Here is a 14,094-nt window from a genome sequence, read left to right on the forward strand (position 1 = left end):
TGCCAACAATAGGGCTCAAAATATCAACAAGCCATTTGGATAATTTATATGAAACTGATCCTATGGAGCTAATAATTGGTCTGACTGGATTCCCTGGTTTGTGTGTTTTTATTAGTCCATACATGTAAGGCAAAGATGGATTAGTGGAAGTAAATTGTTTGACTAATTCATCTTTGCCTTTCAGTAGAAGTTTTATTGTTTTATTGAAATTGCTGTTAACGGTTTCTAGGGGATTTTTCCTAAGTTTAGAATAGGTTTCAGTATCATCTAAGAGATTATTCATTTTTTCTTGGTAATCATTTTCTTTCATAATTACTATTGCATTTATTTTGTCTGCTTTAGTAAGGCGCAAATTTTTATTGTTATTAAGTGTATCATAAGACTTAAAGAATCTTTGAGGGCAATTGGGAATGTTTGGTTTTAACATAGAGCTATATACCATTCCCTTACTAATATTAATTTCATCAGAGGATAAATCAGAAAATTTTTCTAAGTTACAAAAGGCTTTTGCAATTTCAACATTATTAAGTTGAGTTTGAAGAAAATAACTCATTGCCTTTTCTAGATGTTTTAATTATTAAGGGTAATAATGAATTCAAATTTAAAATTTACAGAAAACCTACAAATAACTGTTCCTATGTCCACTATTATTCCTCGCATCAAGATAGAGTCAAACTGTCTGTTTTCTCATCAATGTTTTTGAGAGCTTTACGAATTTGTAGTCCTGAGTTCATAGATGAGGAAATATCCAAAATTTATGAAATAGGTAATGATTTAAAATACCCAAGAAATGTAATTGATAAATCTTTTAAAGTTGCTAGGAACACTTTTTATAATCCAAAAAAGGGCAACCAGCCTTATTCAACTAAAAATATGTTGGTTCTCCCTTACCATGAAAACTTGGTTGATATGCCTTCTCTTCTTAAGACTTTTAATATTAAAGTTGTATTCAAAAATCTTGATACAGTAAAAAAAACTTTTGATTAAGAATTCCCCCCAAAATGCTGATGGATGTGTCTATAAGATTCCTTGTAAAATTTGCGATAAAGTTTATTACGGTCAAACTGGTAAAAATCTCGAACTAAGATTAAAACAACATAAATATAGCATTAGAACTGGACAAGATTCCAATGCTCTATTTATTCATGTAAGAGATTTTAACCATCCAATTGATTTTCAAAAAGTTGAGAAAGTAGTATCAAGCAAGTCCATGGTCGACAGGAATATAATTGAATCTTGTTTCATAAAAAGCAGTTTTGACAATAATATGAATATTTCCTTTGGTTTATATAAATTAGATCCATTTATAATTAATAGAATTTGGGAAGAATTTAATAATACACTGGACAAATAAATAGCTTGGGGGTGAGTTTTGCAAAGGACCTATCCAAGTTGGCTCGCCGCGCGTCACGTGTTTAACCGTTGTGGGATCTGATAGTGAGGTGCTGGCCGACACCTTATATAGCTTCCTTGGATGCTTCACTTTCATAGTTCCTTGATAATGTGAGTAGTCACGAAAGCGCTTGGAATTTCTCTATTCTTTCAGAGTGGTTGTTTTGCATATATATATATATATATATATATATATATATATATATATATATATATATATATATATATATATATATATATATATATATATATATATATATATATATATATATATATGTGTGTGTGTGTGTGTGTGTGTGTGTGTGTGTGTGTGTGTGTGTGTGTGTGTGTGTGTGTGTGTGTGTGTGTGTGTGTGTGTGTGTGTGTGTGTGTGTGTGTATTAATTTCAATATTGGTAATTATTAAATTTCTTGCGAAGCGCTGAACTTTTACGTAAAGTTATAGTGCCTAGAATATACGAGCTAATGAGGTTTGATTTAAAAAGCAGGTAACTAAACCCTCATGGGTGATAGAGCTCTGCCGGGATCGATATCCTTCACTGGCATCAAGGCTCGTCCTGCTCCATCATTCCTCTCCTTGAAGTGTAATATTCACAAATATTCCCGCACATGGGATAGAGAAGCTTAATACAACGTTTCGATCCGAGTTGGACCATTTACAAAGTGTAACTGTAAATAGTCCAAGTCGGACCGAAACGTCGTCTTAAGCTTCTTTCTCTCCTATGTGCGGGTTATTTGTGTATTGTTCCAGTCACGGTATTGTTCCAGTCACCGTATTGTTCCAGTCACCGCACTGTTCCAGTCACGGTATTGTGCCCTATTTGCTATGTTAAAGTTCAATGTTCACAAATATCTGGGCTTCCCAATTATTGCTATTTCTATAAATTTCTAAAATATACAACAATTTATCTAGTAAAAAAAATGCAGTGGCTGTTTGACAAATAAATTCTCACCCCAGCTGGAGGTCTCGAATCAAGAAGAAAAATGGATTTTGGGATTGCATATTAAAAATCTGACATGAAGGTGCGATGGAATGCCGGCTCGTGGACACGATAATCCAGATGCTATTCAAGGGCTCTTGATTCATGGTGGTGCCTTCATGGTAAAGGAATCTTGATCCATGTTGGTGTCTTGATAGGCTCTTGATTCATGGTGGTGCCTTCATGGTAAAGGAATCTTGATCCATGTTGGTGTCTTGATGGGCTCTTGATCCATGGTGGTGCCTCGATGAACTCTTGATCCATGGTGGTGCCTTGATGGGCTCTTGATCCATGGTGGTGCCTTAACAGTGAAGGGCTCTTGATCGAAGGGGGTGCCTTGATGGGCTCTTAATCCATGGTGGTGACTTGAAAGTGAAGGGCTCTTGATCAGAGTAAAACTACCTTACCCTGCCCAGGACCTGCCTGATGACCTCCCATTCCCCAGGCTCTATATAATTCCAGCATCCCTCAAGTGAGCTGCTTCGGTGCAGGTGATGGTCTCGTGATCCAAGGAACTGGACATGACCATCTCCTTGGCTCAAACCTTATTGTCTCCCCTCACCCAAGATGTATGACTCCAACAGGTTTACCGCTTCTCCTTTACAATACCGGTACTTATTAATTAGATCTATCTATCGTTCACACAACCATGCATCTGATTTTTGGCCAAAGTTTTCAAGTGTCATTTATCGTCAATAAAACCAAAAGAAAGCACTAAACCCATATGGCTCATATCATTAAGTTTTATCATTAATTTTGCAGCTTTATTAAACCGTTTATATCACAGATTCATCGTGTTTACACACAGTTCTCTACAATAAAGTCTTTAAGGTGTATTTCCTCTTCCCTCACTGTAAAAATGGTGCCTCTCACCATCACTTTATAGTTAAGTGTTTTTTTACTTTATAAGGTCAGGAGGAATATTTTTACAAGAAAATAGTGAAGTTTAACACAAGATGTCTTGTATTTCATTTTCATGTTGATTATTTGTCTCTCCGTCATCGTCATACTCTCTTCAGTCTTCTCTTTCCATCGCTGTCCACATCTTCGTTCTGCTGTCCTTTTTCTTTGTAGTTTTTCTTGCCTTCTCCGGAATTATCATCATTTGTACTGTCATTTGAATTTGCAAGAAGCCTGGCAAATGCTCCGTTTTCTTTCTTAGCTAGTTCTGCAGGATTCCCATCTTCTACAAGTTTCCCGTTTTCTAAGACGAGTACACGGCTATACTCCATTAGACTGCTAATCCCATGCTGAAAATGGAAGATTATATTTTTTTGAAAGCAAACATTAAACCCACACAGGTCATATAGAGTAATGGCGGATTGGATTGTAAGGGGGGTTGGATGAATGGAGATGAGGGTTAGTTAGGGTGTACAATGAGTCATGGTGTGATAAGCTAATTCCTGTTAAAAGTCATAAAGTCTGATGTAAGGTTAAGATTTTTGGAAGTTAGTGAATTGAACATGTTAAAAGTGAATTGTGCATGTTTTTTGAATTGCTGGTGCTACCTGGCAGTCCTTACAGCAAGGCATGAAACGTCTCTTCATACGATGTATGTAAGAGTAGTGTTTATCCGAGTGTAGGAACATAGTTCCCACACCCCACAGTGATGGAAAGAAAATGGCCAGGAACCTAATTGCAATTTGATGGAAATCGGTTTGGTGCGCTCTAATTCAGACCAATGCTGTTGACAACAGTTTTAGAGTCTTGAGAGAGTGCTTGAAAATAGTCTGGAAAATTGTTTGGGGAAACTGGCAAATCGTGAATAGTGGATTGAACCGAGTCTGCATGTTCAGCGCCTTGCATGTCCGAGTGTCCAGAGACCCAACAAAATTCGACTTCTTTCTGCTTCCTTGAAGTGTAACATAACCATTGTTGTGCACGAAAAAAGTGATAGGATGTAGGGGATGAATTCTCAGAACTGTTTGTTATGAACTTTGGGAGACTGAAATAATAAATGAGAAAGCGGACACGATAGCTGAGTATCCTACTCCATCTGGGCATTTGGAACTGTCAGTGTACACTGCCATTGCATGAAAATGCCACTAGAAGTGTTCAAAGAAGAGTGCAAGTTCAAAACAGAGACTGGATTTTGGACATAGAGTGAGGGAGAAGCAATCATCAGTACTTCCAGAAGACGGCGGGATATTGTAATGTTTTCAAAGCACTTTGACTGTCGAAAGGAAGGTGGGACGAGTAAATGGGGTGAATGTAAAGGAGAGAAAAATTATAAACATTGCCAAAGTCTAAATGGACTAATAAATGGGGTTAATGATTAAGTAAATTAATCTTACGAATGTGCGCGGTTATAATGAATATATGAAGATCGTAAAGGTTGTGGAAGTAAACAAAATACCAAAGACAATGGCTATTGCATCAATCCTGCAAATGAAGAATGTTTACTCTAATATACAGTCTCTTGACTGGAAGAAAATGATGAAAACCAGGACAGAGACCTAAGCCCTCATGATGAAGGGCTCTGACTGTCTTAAAAGTGACTGGGAAGGCTGCAGAATACAGTTGGTCGAAGTAATCAACTTGGACCGCATTTCACCTGAAGTCCAAGAAAGGTTTGCATATCAGCTCAAGTAGAATGAACAAGTTTCAAGTAGGTTCAGCCGTTTAATGCAGGTGATTTTTAGGGAAATGATGCAAACAAATAAGAGGTCAAGAAATTTGGCCATAGTACATACTGGGATTGGGAAGCCATACACATGAAATAAGTTGTGGAATGACAGGAAATTTCATGAAAGTTATCGAGTTTGTTTTTAGCAACAAAAACTTGAAATCATGTGAAGAAGTCCAGTTAGCATCTTGTTTATGAAGATGATCAGATACTTGTGCGAAGAACGGAAGTAAGGCCGCTAATAGCTTTCAGGAATAAGGTAGTACTAAGGATGTAGTTTTGCACCTAGGAGCCTCTCTGGCAAAACAATATCTTTGAAGATAAGCAACAGTCTCCAGTGTTAGACTCAGGAATAAGTTTGGGACAATATGATGTAATGCCCTGTAGTGTTATAAACTTTTTCCTATGTCTAAAAGACCGCAAAACTGAACGGCTGTCAGTCCCTTTCAACTGCACATTATCTACATAATGTACTTTTTATGTTCCTATAATATCTGTGATCTCTCAAGATAATTGTAAAAGAAAGCATGTTAAGTTTCCAAAGCTTAAATAAAAAGCTTAATGATGTAATGAGTGTAAAACACTATAAATTAAATTGTCACATAAACTTAGAGAGGGTGAGAGAAAGTGCGGGAGGGAAGGAAGGAAGGAGGGAGGGAAAGAAGGAAGGAAGGAAAGAGGGACGGATGGAAAGTCAGAGACAGAGAGGGAAAGGAAGGCGATAGAAGAGGCAGGAGCGAATGAGGGAAACGTACTGCAATAGTGATGAGGGTGGCGTGGTGGAAGGTTGTGTGGAGTGCGTGGTGTAGTGCTCTTTCTGTGGCGGCGTCTAGAGCGGAGGTGGCTTCATCCAGTATGAGCAGTGATGATCTCGTCAGCACGGCTCGGGCCACACAGAAGAGCTGTCTTTGGCCAGCACTCAAGTTGCCACCTCCCTCACTCACCTCACTCTCTGTAAAGGAAGCGGGTGCTTAAGTGACTGTATTCTACAGACAGACAAAGGGGCGGATTTAATGGGAAAAGTGAGGTCTAAGGAGAAAGTAAATGTCAGGTTAAGTAAGTTTATTCAGGCACAATTTCACATAAGTAAGTAAGCAAGTAAGTTTATTCAGGTATATACAAATACAGTTACATAGATTATCATACATAGCAGCATATGTGACTTATTTCCATTGTGGTCCTTTTACCTTATTATTATTATAATATAAAGGTTATAATATCTTATTATTATTCTATAATGAAGATAACATCTTATTATCATACTAAAAAGACTATTTACTACACGAGGGTCATTAAGACTATCTACAATACGAGGGTCATTACTAGGAATAAGGTAAAATTACACGTGTGTTAGCTAAAAAATAAAAAATAATTCCCCTCCCTTTCTGTAGCTACATTCATCAGACACCTTTTGGCACTCTTGTTGAACTGGTTCATGCTACGACTGGCTTTGACATGTGCAGGAAGCCTGTTCCATTCCTTTATTGCTGTACAATGAAAGATGTTTGAAGCCTGGCCCCTGACTGGGTACTACAAAGTGGTGCTCTCTCCCCCTAGTACTATGATTGTTTTGGTTCCCAACCTTGACAAAATTGGCAGCAAGATATTCTGGACACTCTTTTTTAAGCAGTTTTATAAACATGATTTAGCTTCAGTTGTTTTACTCTGTCTTCGACATTCAGCATATCCAACTGCTGTAGTTCATTCTGGCCTACATGCTCTCTTGGACCCAGGCCCAGATGAATCTTACAATTTTGTTCTGGGTGATTTGCAGTCTATATTTCAGTTTTTTTTGTCAAGGCCGAGTACCATGAAGAGCAAGCGTAATCCATATGACACAGTATAAAGGTTAGACATGGGGTCCTGCGAGCCTCAGGTAGACACTGTACTTGTTTATAGAGGAACTTCAGTCTGGCATTCGCTTTCTTTACTACACTGTTCCCTATCAATTCTCCTGACATGCATAAGTCAAAGGGGATTCCCAGATATTTTACTGAGGAAACCGAAGTGATGGGCTCCCCATTACACAGGACATTAAAATTATTTACCCTTCTCAGTTTATGTTTCGTGCAATGAGAATAACTTCAGTTTTCCCGAGGTGTAATGAGAGTTTGTTGTCTACTAATCATTTGCTGCAGGACTCTAGCTACAGTGTTAATACATTAGTTATATCTTGTGGGTCTTTACCTGACACTAACAGAGCACTGTCATCTGCATACAGTAGGAGTTTGCACTTGATACTGATAGGCATGTCATTAACATAGCATAAGAATAATAAGGGACCCAGAATACTACCTTGGGGAACTCCACATGCTATCGGCAGGGGTTTGATTCCGTTTTGTTGATTTTGACAATTTGTTTCCTGTTGCTAAGGTTGGACTTAAACCAGTCTACAGAACCTATACCGATAGCTTGAAGTTTCTTACATAATATATTGTGGTTGACAGTATCGAAGGCCTTTTGCATGTCTAAGGTTACCATACCTGTGAGGTTCCCCATTGACATTTCAGTTCTCAAGTAATCCACCAGATTAGTTAGGGAGGTGTCGGTTGAGTAAGATCTTCTAAAGCCCGATGCATACATACACTTACATAAATTATACATAGAAGCATATGTGTAGATTACCTAGGGTAACCAAAAAGAAGTCAAAGTGACTTATATTCAGTGGGTTCCTTGCCATATCTTATTATTTACATCTTATTCTTTAGTTACTGGTTCAACAACAATTACTAAACCCCTGGAGTTTGTCTTGACTCAAAACCTGATGTTTACTCTAACATGTTTGCCCTGTTCGGTCTGAGTCGGTGGCAGTGGTGGATTATTCTACGGAAAAAAGACCGTCTTTCCTGACACTGGTCTTTGTCCCACGATGACTCTTTAAATCTATGGTTCTTAGCCTGCGTTGCATGCACCCCGTTTCCATTACAGGTGTGCGGATAATGATATTAGGGTAATGATATTAAACAATAGTTAATGATCATCGACACCATGCCTAACCCTTCTAGGGTAGGGTAGGTGCCTGAGCCCGAGCCTTTAGCTCACAAGACTGTCATTCCCATTTGCCCCCTTGTGGCGGGGATGGCAGACCAGAGAGGCCTAGCTTGTGGTTAGGCCTGGGGACAGTTGGTCCCAAAGATGAGGAGGTACTTGTGCCTCCTCCCATGGGAGACTTAGGTCTCAGACACTCCCTAAAGAGGGAGCCAAGGCCGGGCCACCACTTGGAAAAGGCCCGGGCCGGGAGAATACCGGCTAATCTTTAATAATAATAATAACAATAGTTAATATCATAAACCATTTATCAATTCTGATAAATGGTTCCAAAGTTAGTTAAGTTAGATTTGTTATCCTTCTGCAGTCATTTTATTTCTTACTACGATGCCTTCAAAAATATGTTAGGAGCCACTGTTTTAAATCTTGTTGGCGTTTTTAAGGGCCACTAACGGCTTACACCATATAAAGCCCTGATCTCGATTTACGGGGGAGACATATTGCTCAAAGCTGCAGGATGAAAGGAAAGGGAAGAGGATTTCCCTTCGGAAATATAAACAATAAAAGAATCCTAGTTAGGTCATGTAGACTCCCACTGACTAACCCCAGCAGAGAGGGACACCTACATCCTCACCTGAATTCAATAACCGGCTTTCCACCAGTACCAATTCCAGTGAAAATTAGTGAAATCCAAGGGCATAATAATAATAATAATAATAATAATAATAATAATAATAATAATAATAATAATAATAATAATAATAATAATAATAATAATAATATCTTTATTTGTACAATTACATGTACAAGGTCTAGGCCTAGCTGACATCGACATACTACTATACAGAAAGCCGCTTGTTATGCAGAGCATTTCGGGCAAATTAGGTCAGTTTTGTCCCAGGATGCGACCCACACCAGTCGACTAACACCCAGGTACCTATTTTACTGATGAGGCACATAGACAACCGGTGTAAGGAAACACGTCCAATGTTTCTACCCTCGTTGGGAATGGAACCCGGACTTTTGCCATGTGAAACGAGAGCTTTAGCCACCAGGCCACGGGGCCACTGTGTATTTATGCCAACCGCATTTGGTGTTCTCATGCAGTCACCCATCCAAGTACTAACCAAACCCAACATTGTTTAACTTCGCTGATAGGACGAGAAGCGGTGCGTTCAACGTGGTATGGCCGTTGGACTATCACTATTTTTCTCTGTGGTTATTTTGCATGTTAAGATATCACCTGTCTCCCATGAACTTATTGCATCCTTAAATGGATCTTATTTGCTATATTACCCCAACAAGTTCAGCGTGAATTCGTCTGAATGTAAAAATAATATAGATAATAAGAGAAAACGTTAAGAAGGGTAGAAGGAGCAACTAACCTAGACCATCAGGCATGGCGCTCACCAGAGTGCTGAGTTGCGCCACCTCCAGGGCCTTCCACAGGTGCTCGTCTGGACGCTCCCCCAGTGGATCCAAGTTGAACCTACACTCACAGATACATTATATGAGGTTCAAAATTTATAGTTGCAGGTAAAAAGTACACACAAAATGAGATTTCACAATAGTCAATTCTATGTGGTTTAGAAAAACTAGTTGAAGAATGAGACACTTTTGCAACATATGGGACTCTTTATTGAGGAAACGTTTCGCCAGCCAATGGCTTCAAGAGTCCAATACCAAGAAGAATGGTAACATTGCTTGGCTTTCTGTTGTTAAATAATACTGTATCCATTATTTGTGGAAAGAGCTGAACCCGTAAGGGAGGCAATCAGGTGTGATCCAAAGAGGAGGCTAGCTACAATTCCTCGTAGCAAGAGCTCTTTGAGCATTGATGCGCCTCCTCCTTGAAGATTTGCTTACCCTCTTCACTACTCGTCTACTTTTGTTCCTATCCATCTTCTCCCTTCTACTCTTCTACTTTTTCCCTCTTCTTCCTTCTACTCTTATCTCCTTTCTACTCTTCCAATCCCATTAAGGGATGGGAAGACGAGAGTCAGCGAAGGGCTCTTGATATAAGGAACTGTATCGCTCCTCCCCTAAGACTGACCATGATTGCTTCTCATTCCCCCAGGTGTTGTATGGCCCTTACCAGCTTAACGTTTCCCCATAAATATAATAATAATGATAATAATTAATAATAATAATACTTTCTTCTCCCCCCTTCTGCTACTGCCTCTTCTTTCTTCTGCTGTCTTACCTGATGGTGCCGCAGAAGAGCTGAGTGTCCTGCGGGATGAGGGATATGGAGCCTCGGAGGAGTGCCAGGGGGACACTGTTGATGTCAGTGCCATCTATGAGAATCGTACCCTCACTGGCTGCTACCAGGCGGTACAGACTCAGGATCAGCGAGCTTTTACCACTGCCAGTACGACCGCACAGCCCTACCTGTGTGGGAAGAGATGAGGCTTCGTGGTTGTGGTGCTATTAGTGTTGAAAGGAGTGGTGATGGTGTTGGTGGGAGTCACAATTCAGGTGGTAGTGATTATGATGGTGGGAGAAATGGTGCTAGTGGTGATGGCAGCAATGATGAAGATAGTAGTGGTGCTTGAGGGGAAAGTATTAATACTGGTGCTGATGGTAGTGGTGATGGTAGTTCTAGTGGGAGTAGTGGTGTTAGTGGGTGGAGTGGTACTGATGGAAGTATTGGTGCAGGTGTTGATAGTACTTGCCAACATCTGCACATTTGTATGCCTCAAGTCAGATAGCTGTGGGCAGCCCAATTCTCGGAGCTAAGCTTCAGGTGCTCACCCCCCTCCCACCCCTGTAATATATACAGACTACCACCCACATTGTTATCTCTTCACTAAAAATTCTGAAAGACCAAACATAATTAGTGGTGGCCCCAGCTTGGCCTAAGTGGAGTCAATCATTTATTATAAAAAAAAAAATAATGGTGGTGCCAAGACACAGCCACTAACGAGTCGAAGTCGAATTTGTTCAGTTTAACCCATTTTTTCTCTTTCATCAAAATTTCTATGGGCTTCGATGGGCAGAGAATGCATGTGATACCTCAGATCTACCTATCACTGCTGTAGTTCGTTAGGGTTCTGCGGTATTTGTGGACAAGTCGTGCGAGTATACATACGTTTACCCCTACCATTCTGGGGGACGGCAAGTGATCACCACGTGTTACTGTAGCTTCCTTCACCAAAGTGTAGGTTCCTCTCGCCAAGTGTTGCTACTTCATGCTCCAGCCACGTTTCCTAATGTTGTAGTAAAGCCACTTCGTACCTCATTGAAGCCATTAGTGATGCCTCTCTTGCGTTGTGTCCTAATTCCAAGACACATGGCCTAACCCACATCATCTTACCCGCCTGTTTGCAGTGGTATTCAGCTCCACCTCCTCAGCCCCTACCTTCATCCCTGTCTATTAGCTGCATGCAAGACTGGTAGAGAACAGCAAGTACCTTCTACTTTGCATCATGGCGACCTGTGATGTCATGGCCTCACTGCCAACCTTCACCTCCAATAGCCTGCAGCTTTCTACACTCCTACTTCTTTCCTTTAAGTGCAGCTAACTAACAGTTTGTCAGCTAGCCATGATTTTGCTAACTTTGTGAGCAACAAGAGTGTATTTATGGACAAAATCGTAGCTAGCTTGCCTCCCTAGTGTCAACAAACGCCACCACTGGTGCTGCACTCGTTGCAGCGAGTGTACTCTTGTTGCCACGCAAGGTTCCTCTGTCATCATTTTTTCTTAAATGGTCTTGTCAGTATTGTTGTAGGTAGACCTAGAAGCACCACTTCCCAAGATCCCTGTTATGACTGATTGTTAAGGAGTTACAGTGTGCTGCTAGCTCAGATTTACCAGTACATGAGCACACAACCCACAGACATTTTCCCTCCATACCTACATGAGCCCCAGCACCCCCATAAAAACTTTGATTAGTAAGACACATGTTCAACAATTAGGTATCGCTATTGCAAAAACCTTGTGCCTGCACAGCAAGCTTCATCCGTCGAACGAGGGTGACTAAAATTCTGGAGACATCGGAAGTAGTCGAGAGGTAGATTTCAGTTGACCAGTCTTCCTCCTGGAGAATAAATAAGATTGAAGGACTGATTACCTTAAATCTACAGCACATGCCCACTACTGATGTTTCCTGAATTTTAGCAACGTGTATTTTGACTGAAGAACCTCTTGTGCATGCAAAAGGTTTCTGCAATAATGTTACCAAACTTCTGGATGTCTTACTCATCAACTTGTCTGTACTAGATGTCATTATTATGAAACATAAAACTTTCCCTGTACACCCAGAAACATCTCCACATCTTAACATACACAACCGCAGCATGAGTACCTTCTCTCCAGCAGCAATAGTAAATTTGAGTCCGGTCAGCACAGGTTCCAAGGACAGGTCATGCGTCAAGCTGACATCACGGAACTCGACGTGACCCTTGAGAGGCCAGCCCGGAGGAAGCCCTGATGACCTCCTGCTTGACCCCGAACCCGTGGATGACCCTGACCTCCATGATCTGTGGCTGAGTTGACTGTTACGTCGGCGGTAATGTGGGAGAGTTTCTGGAACAGGAACACTTGCTAAGATCAGATTATTTTTTTTTTAGAGGCAAAAGTCGACATTATTTACATTAAACTATGAAGTCACGGTATTTTTAATTACACTTATACAAATATAATTTAATAATGCATTAAGTTATTGAATCCTTTTTTATCATTTGGGCATGTAGGATCAGGTACTGAACCTCAAATAGAGTTCTATCTCTCAATTCATTCACTGATTTCAATTTGATATTCTCCTTTATTATACAACTCACATCAATACCACTTTGACTTCAGCACACTCACCTGTGTCCTGCTGTTTCGGCTCCTGCTGCAAGTGCTGCTGCTCCTCCCTGGGCAAGGAGCCATACTGCTGCACTCTCTCCACTGCATTGAGACACATCTCCGTGTCAGCAAGGAAGCGGACCACCCAGTTGAGGTAGACGGGTACCAGGAGGGTGTAGTTGACAGCCAGACCCACCATGGCTGGGCTAAGGCTGTTATTAACCACCGTCGACCACAGCAGAGATGCCAATGTTGCAAAGAATACTATGAACCCACCGATGTAGTCCTGCCGATGAACACGTAAAATTATGATCACATGTTGGGTTGTGAGCAATAACCATCAAAATATTTAAAATACAGTACATAGTAAGACTTGCGAACCAAAAACCAGAAAATATAAATGTGGAATACAAAGATGAGATTGAGCCGGACATGACAAGAGAATACTGCACAATATTTTGGCATATAAATCTTGTGTATTTTACAAAACAATGCTGCTTTCTTGTTTTGTACACTCGCTGTGCACGACACAGTGCATGTACAAAACTTACAAACTTCACTTAATTCAATATTTTCAGAATGGTAACTATAAAATACAAATAAATGGAAGAATATGTAAGTTCACGGAGCAGCGAAATAAGTTAATGAACTCCCTCTGATTATAAATGTCCAGAAAAGGTAATCTAGCATTCTTCTCCCGTTTCAATATAAATTTAAAGCTCGGATCTCTGTTTTTTATTTTCACGACAAAAATCATCACACACTCGTTTCTCTTTCCAGATAGTAAAGATGATGTCAAATTCTGTAACATTTCCCGAGGCTTAAATAATGATATTACATTAGTGCTTCAAAGTATTCCAGGAAAATTTTCTGGCAGAAAATATTTATGATGATCGAAGTTATGGAGTTAAACTCTTACGAAGGTTAAGGGACTGATCATCTCAAACTTACTTATTTCAAGGCTGATGGACTGATCATCTCATATCTACCTCTCCACCACTTCTGTTAGTCTCTAGTACATATGCCACCTCTATATTTTGACTGAAGAAGCTTGTTGAGCAGAGAAAGTATTTCGACAATAAAGACACCCAGCTGCTGCACGTGTGTCTTACTCATTTACTTGTCTGTATTATATACCATTAATATGATGGAAAAAATATTTACGATATAACTGATGGAAAACGGATGGTATGATACGGATGTATTGATCACATACTTATTATCTGGTAAGAAAATCTGGGACCGTAATTTTTGAAAAACTTAATGATCTAGGTAATAGCATTAAATTTATATAGGGATAAGAGAGATGCCATGACA

The 14,094-nt window shown here is 39.9% G+C and overlaps 1 protein-coding gene and 1 pseudogene across 1 annotated transcript in view; both read right to left on the bottom strand.

The window, feature by feature from the left end:
* Nucleotides 1–1,695: 1,695 nt before the first annotated feature.
* Nucleotides 1,696–14,094, bottom strand: part of LOC128687452 (uncharacterized) — a 269,873-nt gene continuing 257,474 nt past the window's right edge. The window contains exons 35-40 of the mRNA XM_070083864.1: nt 12,799–13,063; nt 12,293–12,513; nt 10,189–10,376; nt 9,371–9,474; nt 5,753–5,949; nt 1,696–3,621 (exon numbers count right to left, since the gene is read on the bottom strand). Of these exons, the coding sequence (XP_069939965.1) occupies nt 3,376–3,621; nt 5,753–5,949; nt 9,371–9,474; nt 10,189–10,376; nt 12,293–12,513; nt 12,799–13,063 (1,221 nt within the window). The 3' untranslated portion in view covers nt 1,696–3,375. The remainder of the gene's footprint in view (nt 3,622–5,752; nt 5,950–9,370; nt 9,475–10,188; nt 10,377–12,292; nt 12,514–12,798; nt 13,064–14,094) is intronic.
* Nucleotides 9,064–9,182, bottom strand: LOC128687715 (5S ribosomal RNA; annotated as a pseudogene).

The sequence above is a fragment of the Cherax quadricarinatus genome, chromosome 11 (genome assembly GCF_038502225.1).
Source record: "Cherax quadricarinatus isolate ZL_2023a chromosome 11, ASM3850222v1, whole genome shotgun sequence".
Taxonomy (NCBI): Eukaryota; Metazoa; Arthropoda; class Malacostraca; order Decapoda; family Parastacidae; genus Cherax; species Cherax quadricarinatus.